General features: G+C 35.3%; 1 protein-coding gene and 1 long non-coding RNA gene across 4 annotated transcripts in view; both read left to right on the top strand.

Annotated features, from left to right (window-relative positions):
* LOC134805539 (uncharacterized) overlaps positions 1–13,539 on the top strand; it is a 624,519-nt gene that overhangs the window by 352,842 nt on the left and 258,138 nt on the right. The gene's annotated exons all lie outside the window — the stretch shown is intronic.
* The window catches only part of LOC134804998 (suppressor of lurcher protein 1-like), an 82,752-nt gene that overhangs the window by 19,406 nt on the left and 49,807 nt on the right, over positions 1–13,539 (top strand). For all 3 annotated transcript variants that reach the window (XM_063778289.1, XM_063778293.1, XM_063778299.1), the window contains one exon: positions 7,363–7,435. In XM_063778289.1, coding sequence (XP_063634359.1) covers positions 7,363–7,435 — 73 coding nt within the window. The remainder of the gene's footprint in view (positions 1–7,362; positions 7,436–13,539) is intronic.

The following is a 13,539-nucleotide window of genomic DNA, read 5'->3' as shown; positions in this document are numbered from 1 at the left end:
TACACGATACAGTTTTTTGGAGGATTATTTGAAAAATCTCATTATTTCTACAATAATCTTTTTATTATCTTTTAATTTTTTTTTTATCTTTTTATTATTATTTTTTTTAAAGAGAAAATTAACGTAGTGACGTATCAGGAGCTCAAAACAGTGGCAGAGAGAAGAACGGAATGGCGATTACTCCACCGACAAGAGCTAGGCTCTTAAGAGAAATGATGATGAATCTTTTTATAGTATGTACCTATACCGTGGGCCATACTGAAAGTTTCTGGATTCTGATATATGACACGACTTATTTTTTCTAAGTGGCCAGTCCAGGAATTTTCAGTATGCCCTAAGTAGGTACTACCTATAGTCAATTCGCACATGTCAAAATCAATGAATATTTAAATCAGTTTGAATTATTAGAAAGCTTCAGACTTTTGTACTCGATGACAATAGAAAGGGACCGACTTCATTTCACTGTTACCCATTGTACCTATAGAACAGACACCCGTAAAATACAAATTGCTTGACAAATGAATTCCAAGTGGGAGACTAAGTAAGATCTGTTATTTGGGCTTGCCTTTGTTATAATTACTGAAGAAATCGAACAAAAATTTTTGATTAGAGGAAAAAGGCTGATGAAATTATAATACCTCGCACATTGCTATAGATATTGCATGCGTTAGAAAAATAATTTTGGTCCGATATGTCCGTTTTGTAATGTCATGTAATTTTTCCTATAGTATAAGTAACAATAAATAATAATTCAACATAAATGAGATCTAAAGGAGGAGAAAAAAAACAACAAAATTTAATAATATATAGGAGTATATAAAATTAGGAATAAATATCTTTTAAAGATATATTTAAGCAGCAATGAAATATCGTTTCATTTCTTTACGTTGGTTGGCTAAAATATTAGAACCTATGGGGTGAAGTTCTCATGATAAGGATTAAGGGTAGACAGGTGAATGTTCACTTCTCTGTGGTTTGTGGACACTGGACACCTAGCTTAAACCTGGCTCAATATGTCCCGGTTCCATAACACCTGTCCTAGCGAAATTATTATAATTAAACCTCATTATGAAACAGTATAAAATAGTTTTAGTTCTATTGCTAACAACATTAGTAGCGGGAGCAACTGTTAATTAGAATTTATAGTAAAATATCCACATCGAGGAAGTCCTCATCACGGAACGTGTTAAGTGGATAGTGGATTATCGCTTCTCCAAACAAACGTAGTTCCCGTTTTCCTCTCTGTGAATTGTGTAAAAATATTTTCTATAATTAGGTAATCACTAAGTAAATATTCAGAGAGGAAAATATAGAAAGGCGGTTTCGCGCGGCTATTCCTCTTATATGTCTTAAGTACGATAAAAATACTCAAATAAACTTACTTTAAACAAAAAAATATATATGTTAGTGTTAAGGTGTTGGTACTAGTGCTCGACATGCTAATGCCCAATAGATGACACCCTGCGGTCACCTCTATTGACAATGACTTATGTTTCAAGATGACAATGTACTGGGACCGCGTCGAGCACCAGTACCACCACCTTATCACAAGGTACGAGTAAGACATTCATGTTTCCGCAGATAACCCACAACACTGATATTACAACGTTATTAATAGCGATATTCAAAATTTCAAATTACGTCACATTATAACACACACCGCTAATCCCGAAGCTGTAGGTAGGCGTAATGCACGTGTTCCCCTAAAGCTGTCAACGTGTCTTTGCCTAATTCACGGGGTTATCTTACTTCACAATTTAATTATATACATTAACATATTTACGTGATGTTTTCAGCCTTTGAGTTTAAGATTTATTGAAAAACTTTGCAATATTTTGACCTTTACGTCGAGTAGGTATCTTTTGTAACCTGGCTTATATCATGAATATTTGCGTAAAAGGAACTAAGGAACTTTTTCTGACTTTGTAAATAGTCCTAATTGACATAGAGGGACACTTAAAACATGCTTAAAACGTATATTACGTTTTAAACAGGTTTTTAAAACTCACTTCCCTGTTAAAACCCCCTGCCAGGTCAAGGACGTCAAGATCACCTGGTTTGAGTGCATGCAAATACCGAAGTTTTGTTGAGTGTCATCGTGAGTGGAATCGAAGTCTGCCGTTTGCAACGCCACTTTCGCACTGGCGGGCTCGTATCAAGTAAGGCAGTGTGTCTGAGGGTATAAAGAATAACGCCACTCCACAGGCAACATTGACCCATTACTATACTCTGTATCTTTAGGTAGGTATTTACATAAATAAAAGTAAACAAAATCTACCCTCAAATGGCTCCTTAAGCCAGTTGAGGGTAGATGAAAACATTACATGATCAAATAATGTAGGTTAAAGTCAGGTCGTTCAGTGACAGATCCAGGCGGTTTTGTATTTGGTTGGTTAACCAATAAATGTTTATAACTACCCGAAAATGTGAACATTATTTGCTTACTTTTATTTAAATACCTAAAGATACAGACTTATAGTACAGTGGGAGAAGAAACAGGCAGCCGACCACCTTGTGAAGAAACTATTGAATTATGGTCCAGAAAATATCGCGACAACTTTACTGTGCAATGGGTACCTACCTAGTGCCGCTAGTGGGTGTGGCCTGTAATATGAGCAAAAAATTAAACAGTATGCTGTACTCCTCATACTGACCAACATTTGTTCAGTGACTTTTAAAAATAACTTGGGGTTTGATTTTTAATACACTTTAAAGTTTATTCTAAGACGCAATGTATTGCTACTATACACCCGGTATAGTTGCCGCATTTGGTTTAGCTAGTTACGGATTATACTTGTACATTTTTGACGATGGCTGTGGCTGAATTTTACTTTTGTGAAATTTTAGGCGAAGTTGCTCACGGATGCTCTTTATGTACTTTGGACGAATCCTGCGTTGTGGATTTTACTCTGATCGTTGACTATTTTTGTAGAAGTATATATATATATACAATAAATACGATACACATATATATATATAGGTACCTAAAGGTAACTTAATGTTTAAAATATTTGATTAAAATCTATGCATCGGTAAATAATATAGATACCTAGTTGGTAACTACAGGACAGTTAACAAAATAACGTAGATACCTACGTTACGTAGATACCACTAAATAGTGGTTATTATACAAATGTTTGTCCTCTATACGGAGTTTCGACGTTTTAATAAAACAATCCTTCTCAAAATCTTCATATTGCCCAAAAATCATTTGAAATGGCAATTTAGGTGCACAACAAGTACCTACTCGTAAGTAAAGCTTACTGAGCTTATATGTCAGCATAATAAACAAAATGTGCATCACCTTTAAAAGGTACCTCTCGTATTGAGAGAAACGAAATTCCAAAAGCTATTTAGAATTCTGAGAATCACTAAAACGCTCATCGAATATTAGACGAAGTGGTTTTCACAAACAAGCTCGGATGAACGAACAATAATTAAATAAACAAACAGCCAGGAACCACAATTCATCTCTGACTATATTCCCAAGTCAATTTAGAACTGAAATATTGGTGCCTTGTTATTAGCTGGTTTGTTTGAGGTATAAATGTTTAGGTCTAACACTTTTTGTCAATGCTGATTTATATAAAAGTGAAAAAGATACCGCTAATCCAATTTATAATAAGTAACAATATTTTATTACATGCTTTTTATAAACTTGCAATGTACCTAACTATGTATGTATGTACAAATCTTGCAAGTTTGACCCACTTCCCGGTTTTTGATGATGCTGAAAATTTGCATACATTATAATTATGTAAGTCGGGTGAACTACTAGAAGCGTTTGAAATGTGGTGCTGGCGGAGAATGAAAAAGATCAAATGGACAGAAAGAATCACAAATAAAGAAGTGTTAAAAAGAGTAGGAGAGAAAAGGCAACTGTTGAGGACAAAATAGAGAGTAGGAGAGGGAAAATGATTGGTCATCTTATACGACATGACGCTTTTATAAATAACATAATAGAAGGAAAGATTGCAGGCAAGAGAGGAAGGGGAAGGCCGAGAATAAGCTACGTAACACAAATAAAAGAAAAGGTAGCTGTAATGTCGTATAAGGAAATCAAGGAGGTGGCCCTGGATAGAGTCAAATGGAGAGAGCTACACCGACAAGAGTCTTACTCTTAAATTTACGACGACGACGACGAAGTCGGGTGACAATGCTATATCATGGTACCTCGAGCTGATTTGATGATGGACACAAGAGGTGGCCATAGAAACTCTGTGACAAAACAACGAAACCTAATTGCGTTTGGGTTTTTTAGAATTGTCTCAAGGAGTATTAGTTGCCTGTGGAAAGAAAAGTACAGTCAGCGATAAAAGCTTGTACCAAAAATCTAATTTTTGCAAAAAACTTATTTAACTTCATACAAGTTACTCTTAATTTATTCTTAAGACATATGGCCATTGAGTTGTATAAAATTTCTATCTTTCGGTAGTCCTGATGAGCAATCACCCATAGCATGTTTCGACTCTCGGGCCTTTAGCTTATTATTACAAGCCCTGATATTCACTTTCGCATTCATCTCGCTTTGTACGGAGTGGCTTACTGTGACTAGCGTGCAGATGCACAATAACACTCGTATAAATATTTAGATACATGTACGTTTCGGCCTATTTGTCAAAATATGGACGATGGTCGATGGTTCCTGGATATTCCCTAGTGGTTCAATCAACCTCCGTCTACCCTACGATGTTTCGCTGTAAATACAGCGAATAAATTATATTAGAAAGAACAATTAACCCTACAAATAAAATAGCTTTTTCATTTCATATTTTAGTTGCTGTCATAATTAAGTACTAATTTCTACACTGAACTGCGAGTCCTATAGCTAAACTTATCCAATACTCCTTTTATATCAGACGAAACGAAGCGTGAAAGGTTTAATTGCACGTATATTTACTAAATGATACCATTCCCTTTATTTATTCCCTCCTCTTATCTGTACAGCTTTTTGGCTTAAAGTACTAACTATTCGGGCTTTATTTACTTACATATTAGCTTTTGTGAAAATATTTGGTAGCATCAAGAAAGTAGTCAAGTAAAAAACATGTAAGTATACAAAAGTTTACAATTTGTACTAGAGATGCCCCGAATAGTGAATTTGGCCGAATACCGAATACCGAATATTCGGCTCCTCTCTCGGCCGAATACCGAATATTCGGCGACCGAATACTCGGCATGACATGCGAACATTTTGAGTCACAATTATTATGAAAACTGTTCGCCATCAAAGCACAACGTTTGCTAAGATATATTTTTATGTTGAACAGAATTAATGAATGTAATTATAAAATTAGAGTCAATCAAATCAGACCCATGATAAAAATAAAATATTTTATAATCTACAAATGCTCAAAAACTCGGAGCTCAAAAACGTGCCTTCGTATTCAACTACTTTTCAAGAATACATTTTAAATATACCTAGTTTTTCGTTTTTTTTGTGTAATTTTTAGGTAGGTGCAACAGATATTCGGTATTCGGCCGAATAGTAGGCAACATTCGGCCGATTACCGGATATTCGGCGAAATGGCCGAATAGGCCGAATACCGAATAGTTGCCGAATATTCGTGGCATCTCTAATTTGTACTCTGCGTAGTTTTTGTGTTAGTAAAAGTTACACATTCATGTATGGTATACGACTTTTTCTGTTTCCAAAATAGATTTTTTTTCCGATTTTAAGAAAATTCCTAGAACATTTCCAGCCTTATGATAACCTTCGTAGCTTCGTAATATTCTTAGTGGAAATTAGCTGAAGTCGAAGTCAAAGAAGTCGATAAAACAAATAATATGTAAATATCTCGAATGCTGTAAAAGCTCTTCCCGGTGATATTTTTTTTCTTTGAGAATCAAAATGAGATCTTAGTTGGTCAGTTAGGTCACTATTAATTGATGCACATTTTATTGTGAATTATACCTATTTAATGTATTAAATCCAGGCTTAACACTTCGTGCGCTTTGTTCGAAGAAAATCAGAGCAGTGGCTTAATAGTTATTTCGACTCACGAAGTTTCGAAGGTCTTGTGTTCAAGTAAAGGTCCGAAACTTTGCGTGCTCAATTCAATTGGCCTTTAATTTACGGATGTAGTGTGTAAATACTAACTACCAATGAAACTATGTAATCTACCCGGCTATTTGCTGCCTTCCCTTTCAGACACAACCCGTCATTTAACAGCGTGTAGGTATGTTTGTTAAAACTTGTTTTCCGTGTCGCCTCAATGAAAACGCGTTTTGTCTAGTTAAAACTAGTTTTCCGAAACGGGTCGGTGAAAACTAGATTTAAATGGGATTTTTCAGTCAAAACTAGTTTTTGCAAAGTGCCTTGGATAGGGGAAAACCAACACTACGGGTTTTCCCCTAGCGATTAGGGAAAACGCGTTTTTACTAGTTAAAACCAGTTTTCATGGTAAATAATCTGCCAAAAACGAAAGATAGGTACGATGACGAGCGAAACGAGGATTGAGCGTGTTAGGTTGACTGGGACCAAACACCAAAGCAAAGCTGTCTAAAAACTTCCTACGCGGTTACATCCATTCTGGACAATTGGACATTAATATGGCGTGTAATCCTGTTGAAATATGTAGGTCCACTATCCAGTTTTTATTTATTTATGCGGAAATGGCTGAAGGTTTAATGCCAAAATAATTATAAAACAAGATGAAAGACTTGTGGACGGTGAACTATGTGAATATATTCTAACTGTAGGGGAGGATGAGGTTATTGCGGATACGTAAGGGAAAACTCAAATAAAAGCCAAATTGTAAGTAATAATCGATCTCGTTTTATTTATAACTAAACTTTGGACATTCTTCTAGAACATCAATGTAAATAATTATCTCTTACTAATCAACAAGTTGTATTAAATATTTGAAGAAGACAGTATATTAGTATCTGAATGCCTAGAACATTCCCCAATAATTTTATTACAAACCATAACATCAGCGAGCTACATTCAATGTACTTGAGTACCTATCTAATAGAATTGCTACGTGTCTGTCGTAAAACAGCAAATGACACAAACAGCATTATGATTTCGGTTTTATTTGACTATAAAAGGTAGAGAGGTTATGTCTCCAATCAGATATCACAGAGCTACTGATGGATGTGTGTGTAGTTTTCCAGTGGTACCTACAAGTTTAATACCATTTTATTTCATATTGGAACCTAAATATTATATTTCTAAAGTAGGCCCTGTACTTGTTCATAAAGTCGTTATGTTGTTTTAAATTTCCACTTTATCTCGTTTAGTTAGTGTTATCACAGACGGACAGACGGTCATAATGACGAAACTATGAGGGTTCCGTTTTTGCTATTTTGGCTACGGCTCTCTAAAAATGAATTTTAAATATACTTTTTCTTTTTCAGACATCAACTGCGCTCATTCTGCTCATCCACTTATCTCTGCACACGGTGGATGAAGGACTCGCTATAAATCCGGGTGGGTGTGAAATTCCCTTATTTTATTAACACTTACTCCATTCAGTGCGCGTTAAAATATGTAAGTACTTCTTTGTCTTCACTCGTTGATGATGTTTTTGTAAAATAGGTTTTCATGTTATTTTGTTGCGTTCTTTGGTAGAATTACAGGCGAGTGTTTTGAGCCAAATGAGTAAGTAATGTAAGTATATATGACGCAAGCCATTATCAGGAGCGGCATTTGAACTTTGTAAATCCGTTACTTGTAAAGTTGTGTCTACTTACAGCACAATATCTCGTTTCATACCTATGTTGGACAAATAAACGATTTTGTATTTGTACACCAATTGGAGAAAACAAGGGCAAAACAAAAAAGGCATTTCCAAGTTTTTAGAATAGAATCAGCTTTGCGGAAATCCATAAACAAAATATTGCTTTGCTATTCCGCGGGAAGAATATTCTCGCGGAATAGCAAAGTAACATTTTGGTTTTAATTAAATACTTCACTTACTTTTCAGCCTTGCTGCCATACACTGAATAATAATATGATATTTTTTGATTATCCTATAAGTACATGATAAATAAAATCGTATTAACCCTCGTCATCAATAGCGCCTGAAATCGGCATCTGTGTCATTTTGATTGCATTACATTAATCACCAATCCGTCACCCGCGTTCAAACTCGATACCAATGCATTTGCCCGTGCAGAGCACCGATCAGTCACTCGTGTCACCCCAAACCGATTCCCATTTATTAGAAACATCGAACCGAAGAAAGATAAATACCGATAAATAATTTAAAAGCTTGGCTCTCTAGGACACGGGCGGCATATAATTGAATTTTCCCTGATTTCCTCTGGCAGTTTTAACAAATTGCTAAAGACAGGATATCGGAAAGGAGAAATGTGGTGCCTTATTAGATTTCGCCTGTTGATTAATTGGGTTATATAGTCCTTCTTGTTAATGGAAGATGTTGAGGTCTTAATTAACCTTACTTAGTCTTAAATGGATGGAAGCGACTTGAGAGGAACTCTCAGAGCTTTGCGGGCAAAATTTTCGAGCAAATCCCTAATGATTGATAGAGTATGTTATTCTGTTTTCACCTGGCCACTCATCTCAGTAGGTAGGTATGTGTATTATAATAACTTGTTTTTCATTTTTTTATTTCATCTATGAATGCACGGTTATTAATGTCAATATTTATGTATGCTAATGTTATTATAAAAGCTAATCAATATCGGAATATACGATTCGATATGCTTTTGTTAAATAGCCTTCTATGATAAATAAAGATATTATGATACACAGCACTTTACAAAAATAATTTGCTCAATAATAAATAGTACAATTTGTCAAAGATAGAAAATCATACGAAATTATTCATTTACTCATGTATGCATAGATATAAATGATTTAGTAAAGTTTATATTCGTCTAAGTAGAGAGTATTAATATTTGTAGCTGTCCTAAACAGAGTGAAAGAAAAGAGAAGTCTAATGAGTGTTATTAAAAATAGAAGAGGAAGAATGATAGGCCACCTGCTACGACACGACCACTTCATCAGAAACATCATAGAAGGGAAAATAAATGGAAAGAGAGGGAGGGGAAGACCAAGGAAGAGTTATATGAGCCAAGTAAAGGAGCATGTAGGGGCCGTGTCGTACCAGGACACTAAGGGGCTGGCTTTGGACCGACCAAGGTGGAGACAACTTCATCACGCTGCACCGACAAGAGCCTAGATCTTAAATTGAAAGAAGAGAGAGTATTAATATCATACTCTATTAAACTGGTTAAATATGTACAAAACTTTATTTAAATAAAACTATCAGATACGGGATCGTTTCGATGAATATAACGTTTATTCAGGGATATATTCCAATTCACGTATTTATTTAAGCTGAGAGAAAAACATGTTATCCATTTATTTAAACTCTATTTGCCAAAAATACAAACCGTAACGATGCGTACGTTTATTTTTAATTTTGCTAAAACATCTTGGATTTCTCATTTTCACACCGAGCGAGATTACATGAGGTAAAACAAAGTTCATATACGAGGTTTAGTCTTAAATATTCATCGGCACAAACTCATTTTCGACATGAGCGCAATATCTGCCACATTTCGGAGATCACCATGAAATAAGGATGACTCACGCTAGACCGGGCCGTGCTCGGGCCGAGGCGTCCGACATGTCATTTTCTATGACGGCTGATAGTGGTGCTTTCCATTGAAAACGACGCGCCGGAAGCTCCAGCCCGCGCGAGCACGCGTGTTGTTATATATTAGGTTGCATTTGAGATAAATACAATTTTAAATATGATTTCGAAATATTTTTTTAAGGTCCAAAGTTTTTATTGATAATGGTCTAAAAATAAATTCATATTTTTATACATAGCTGCATTAATAATATAAACGAAATTGATAAACGGAACCACTGTCCATATAATACCGCACTGGAACTTGGCCCGTTTGCCCGCGTAATACTCGTGCGTTATTTTCCTTATCGTCATAACACGTTTTATAATATAGAGTTATGGAAAACCTAATGGGCGTTATTTATGAGTAAACTCGTCCAAAGCTTTTGCTAAGCCCATTAAGTTATAGGTACTGATCGTTTTTACTACCTACATATATACATAAATACAACGAAAATAGAAATCCTTTGTACCACAAATGGTACTACGCTATGGTGTCCGCTTACCTTCAGGCGGGCCGAATGATCGTTTAATAACAATGCAATGAATAGTAAAAATGTAATAGGTACCTTGAATAAAATATCGCATCAAAAACATAAATGTGAAATTCAACATTAAGAGAGCCAAGTTCAACATTAAGAATATTCGTCGTTGTTGACTTCGCTGGCAAAATAATGTATATGAGTGCCAAGTTCTAGTTCACTTGGGATGTAATGAAAGGTCAGCAACTGACTTGGCTGGTTCGTATGCATAATAAGTACAAACTTATATGCAGGGGGGGGGGCTTATCTCTGCAGCTGATGTACAGCTGTACATGATACTTACTAAAGCACCCGTTCAAGGTAGTCTATTTGTGACGGACGGGTAACTACGGAACCCTACACTGAGCATTGGGCATGGCCCGTCATGCTCTTGGCCCTTTTTCGTTAGTTAATTTAAATAGGTACAGTTAGCCACAGAGATAGGTAGTTGCCCTACTGCATTGATTCTAGGGAGTCGAATTTACTACCTATGGAGCTGACAGTATTAATATAGCTAAAAAGGTAGTTTTTATCTACTGTTATTACCTTTTGCAAGAATCTTTATTGTACTACACAGAGCCGTCTTTTAATGATGCGATTGTTTTCACTAGACTTTTGTACCTAAATGATATGTATTATATTGCTGTTCTCTTTTAGAAGCACATACATACGCTTATTTTCCTCAGATGTCATATTACGTAGAGGTACTTTGTATGTTATTACAATCATATTATCCCTCTTTCTAATGTCAGCTCCAATATGAAGGTAATTTAATTTCCATTCGCTTACAGCGTTGCTGTCATATTTATGGCACGAACTTTTGGTGCTCTTGGAAATCACTCTGCATAATATAGTATGTACTTAAAATGAGTTTTATTAGACTTAATTGTTTTTATGAATCATTGATATATATTTATTAATGTAGGTACCTAATCGCCTCGTTTCAATCATCTATGTGCATTAAAATAATAGGTAGAGTTAGACCACACCTCGGACACTGGCGATCAAATGCATGAAACAAACGCGTTCCTATATACGCACACAGTCTACGCTCGTGTAGGTGAACGCGTACTGTTATAACGCTAATTAACTTGGTGTAATTAATTAATACGACCAGATAATATTCGATAAGCAAACGCTTTATTTCAGACGACACGAATATAGAACATGACATTGACAGATGCTCATAATGGCGGGAGACTGCTGCTGAGTTGCCAGCTCTATATATATATACAACACTCTCCCTCCACTTACAAAAAATAGTTGTAAATCTCAACTTATCTAAGTAACTACTCTATGCTTTGAGAACATTCGAGTAATTGATTCACGTGTCTTTTCCATATTAGACCATCTACTTCTACATTATAAGTTACCCCTGGAACTAAAACTTCAGTTATTTTACCTAGAGACCTATTTTTTTGGTTCTTTCTGTGGTCGCGTACCATCACCTTTTCACCAATTGAAAATTGTTTTATAACATCCTTACTATTCATAGTTTGTTTTACTTGTTCTAAATCTATTTTATCACTAACAGGGTTAGGTCTAATCAAGGAAAAACGACTTCTCAATTCCCTTCCATACATTAATTTGGCTGGACTTTGACCTGTGCTCTTATGTACCGTGGACCTATAATCGAATAGGAACAGATTACATGCATACTCTACACTATGTCCACTTTCTACGATTTTTACAACATGAGATTTGAATGACTCTACAAAACGTTCTGCCAACCCATTCGTAGCCGGGTGATATGGCGGAGTGAATACTTGTTTAACTCCTACTAAATTACAAAATTGTTTAAATTCCCCACTGGTCCATGTCGGGCCATTATCAGTCACAAGTGTCAAAGGATAGCCATAACGTACAAAAATATTTTTAAACACATCAATAGTCTTTTGCGCGGTTATCTTTGTCATTGCTACAGCCTCCGGCCATTTGGAATGTGCATCTATGACAACCAAAAACATTTTTGACAAACAAAGGACCCAAAAAGTCAGCATGCAACCTATGCCAGACCGCCGGTGGCTGTGGCCATACTGATAACTTGGCTTTTTCTGGATTTTTATGGTTTTGTAAACATATCAAGCAACTTTTTGTTATATTTTCTACATCTACATCCATGTCTGGCCACCAAAAATAGGATCTAGATATCTCTTTCATCCTTGTAGTCCCTAAGTGACTTGCATGTAACTCCTGCAGTAAACAATTTCTAATAGTCTGTGGTATAATTACTCGGTAACCCCAAAGTAAACAATCTTTTTCCATAGAAATCTCATCTTTCTTTTTAAAGTAAGGTTCATATTCTTCCCCTAGATCATTTTTTTGTGGCCAGCCATCCCTACAAAATCTCAACACATCACACAACATTTTATCCTTTTTTGTTTCACTTTGAACATTTTTCCAATTTAGTGTGTTGATATTTGCATTATGTATGTAATTAATAGTGTTACACTGGTCATCTTTTTGAATTAAATCAAAAATTTTAAAACTTTCATCCTGACAATTTGTAACTCGGGATAAATAATCTGCAGGATTATTTTGTGACTTTACATGTTGAATTTCATAATCAAATGCACTCAAAAATATTGACCAGTATTGCAAACGCCGTGCTGCCATTCTTGGTATGCCATGCTTTGGACCCAATATTTTTGTTAATGCCTCATTATCCGTTTGAAGTATAAATTTTTTCCCAAATAGGTAGTCATAGAATTTGTTCACACCAAAAATCACAGCATAAGCTTCTTTTTCAAGAATGGGATATTTAATTTGGGTATCATTTAATTTTTTACTGGCAAACGCCACTGGTTTTATAACATTATTTTGGTCTTTTATAGATAACACGGCACCAACTCCACAATCTGATGAATCACATGTCAGTATTATTATTGCATTTGGATCAAAATGTGAGAGTGAGGACGTGTTAGCAAGAGCTTTTTTTATATTATGAAATGCACTGTCACATTCCTCAGTCCACACAAATTTATCCTTTCTTAGACAGTCATACAGTGGCTTCAGTAATATTGCCCTGTTTTGCAGGAATCTGTTAAAGTAATTTACTTTTCCCAGAAAGGATTTTAATATTTTTACAGAGTCAGGGCGTGGTAATGATAACAAAGGTTCAATGTTGCTTTTAATAATTTTTACCCCACTCTTGTTTACTTCAAAACCAAAAATATTTAGAGATTCTTCAAAAAATTTGCATTTATTAAGTTTTAGTTTTAACCCTGAATCCGTTAGTCTTTTTAATACCTCCCTCAACTTCTGATTAGTTTCTGATAGGGTTTTTCCATATACATATATGTTATCAATATAGACTATTATGTCTAAGCCGTTTAATTTTTGTTTTATTAGCCTTTGGAATGACCCTGGGCCGGTACTGACCCCAAAAGGTAAGTATAAGTATTTGTATA

Source organism: Cydia splendana, chromosome 2 (genome assembly GCF_910591565.1).
Source record: "Cydia splendana chromosome 2, ilCydSple1.2, whole genome shotgun sequence".
Classification (NCBI taxonomy): Eukaryota; Metazoa; Arthropoda; class Insecta; order Lepidoptera; family Tortricidae; genus Cydia; species Cydia splendana.
Note: the sequence above shows the minus strand (reverse complement) of the source record. Positions and strands in the feature narration are given on the sequence as shown.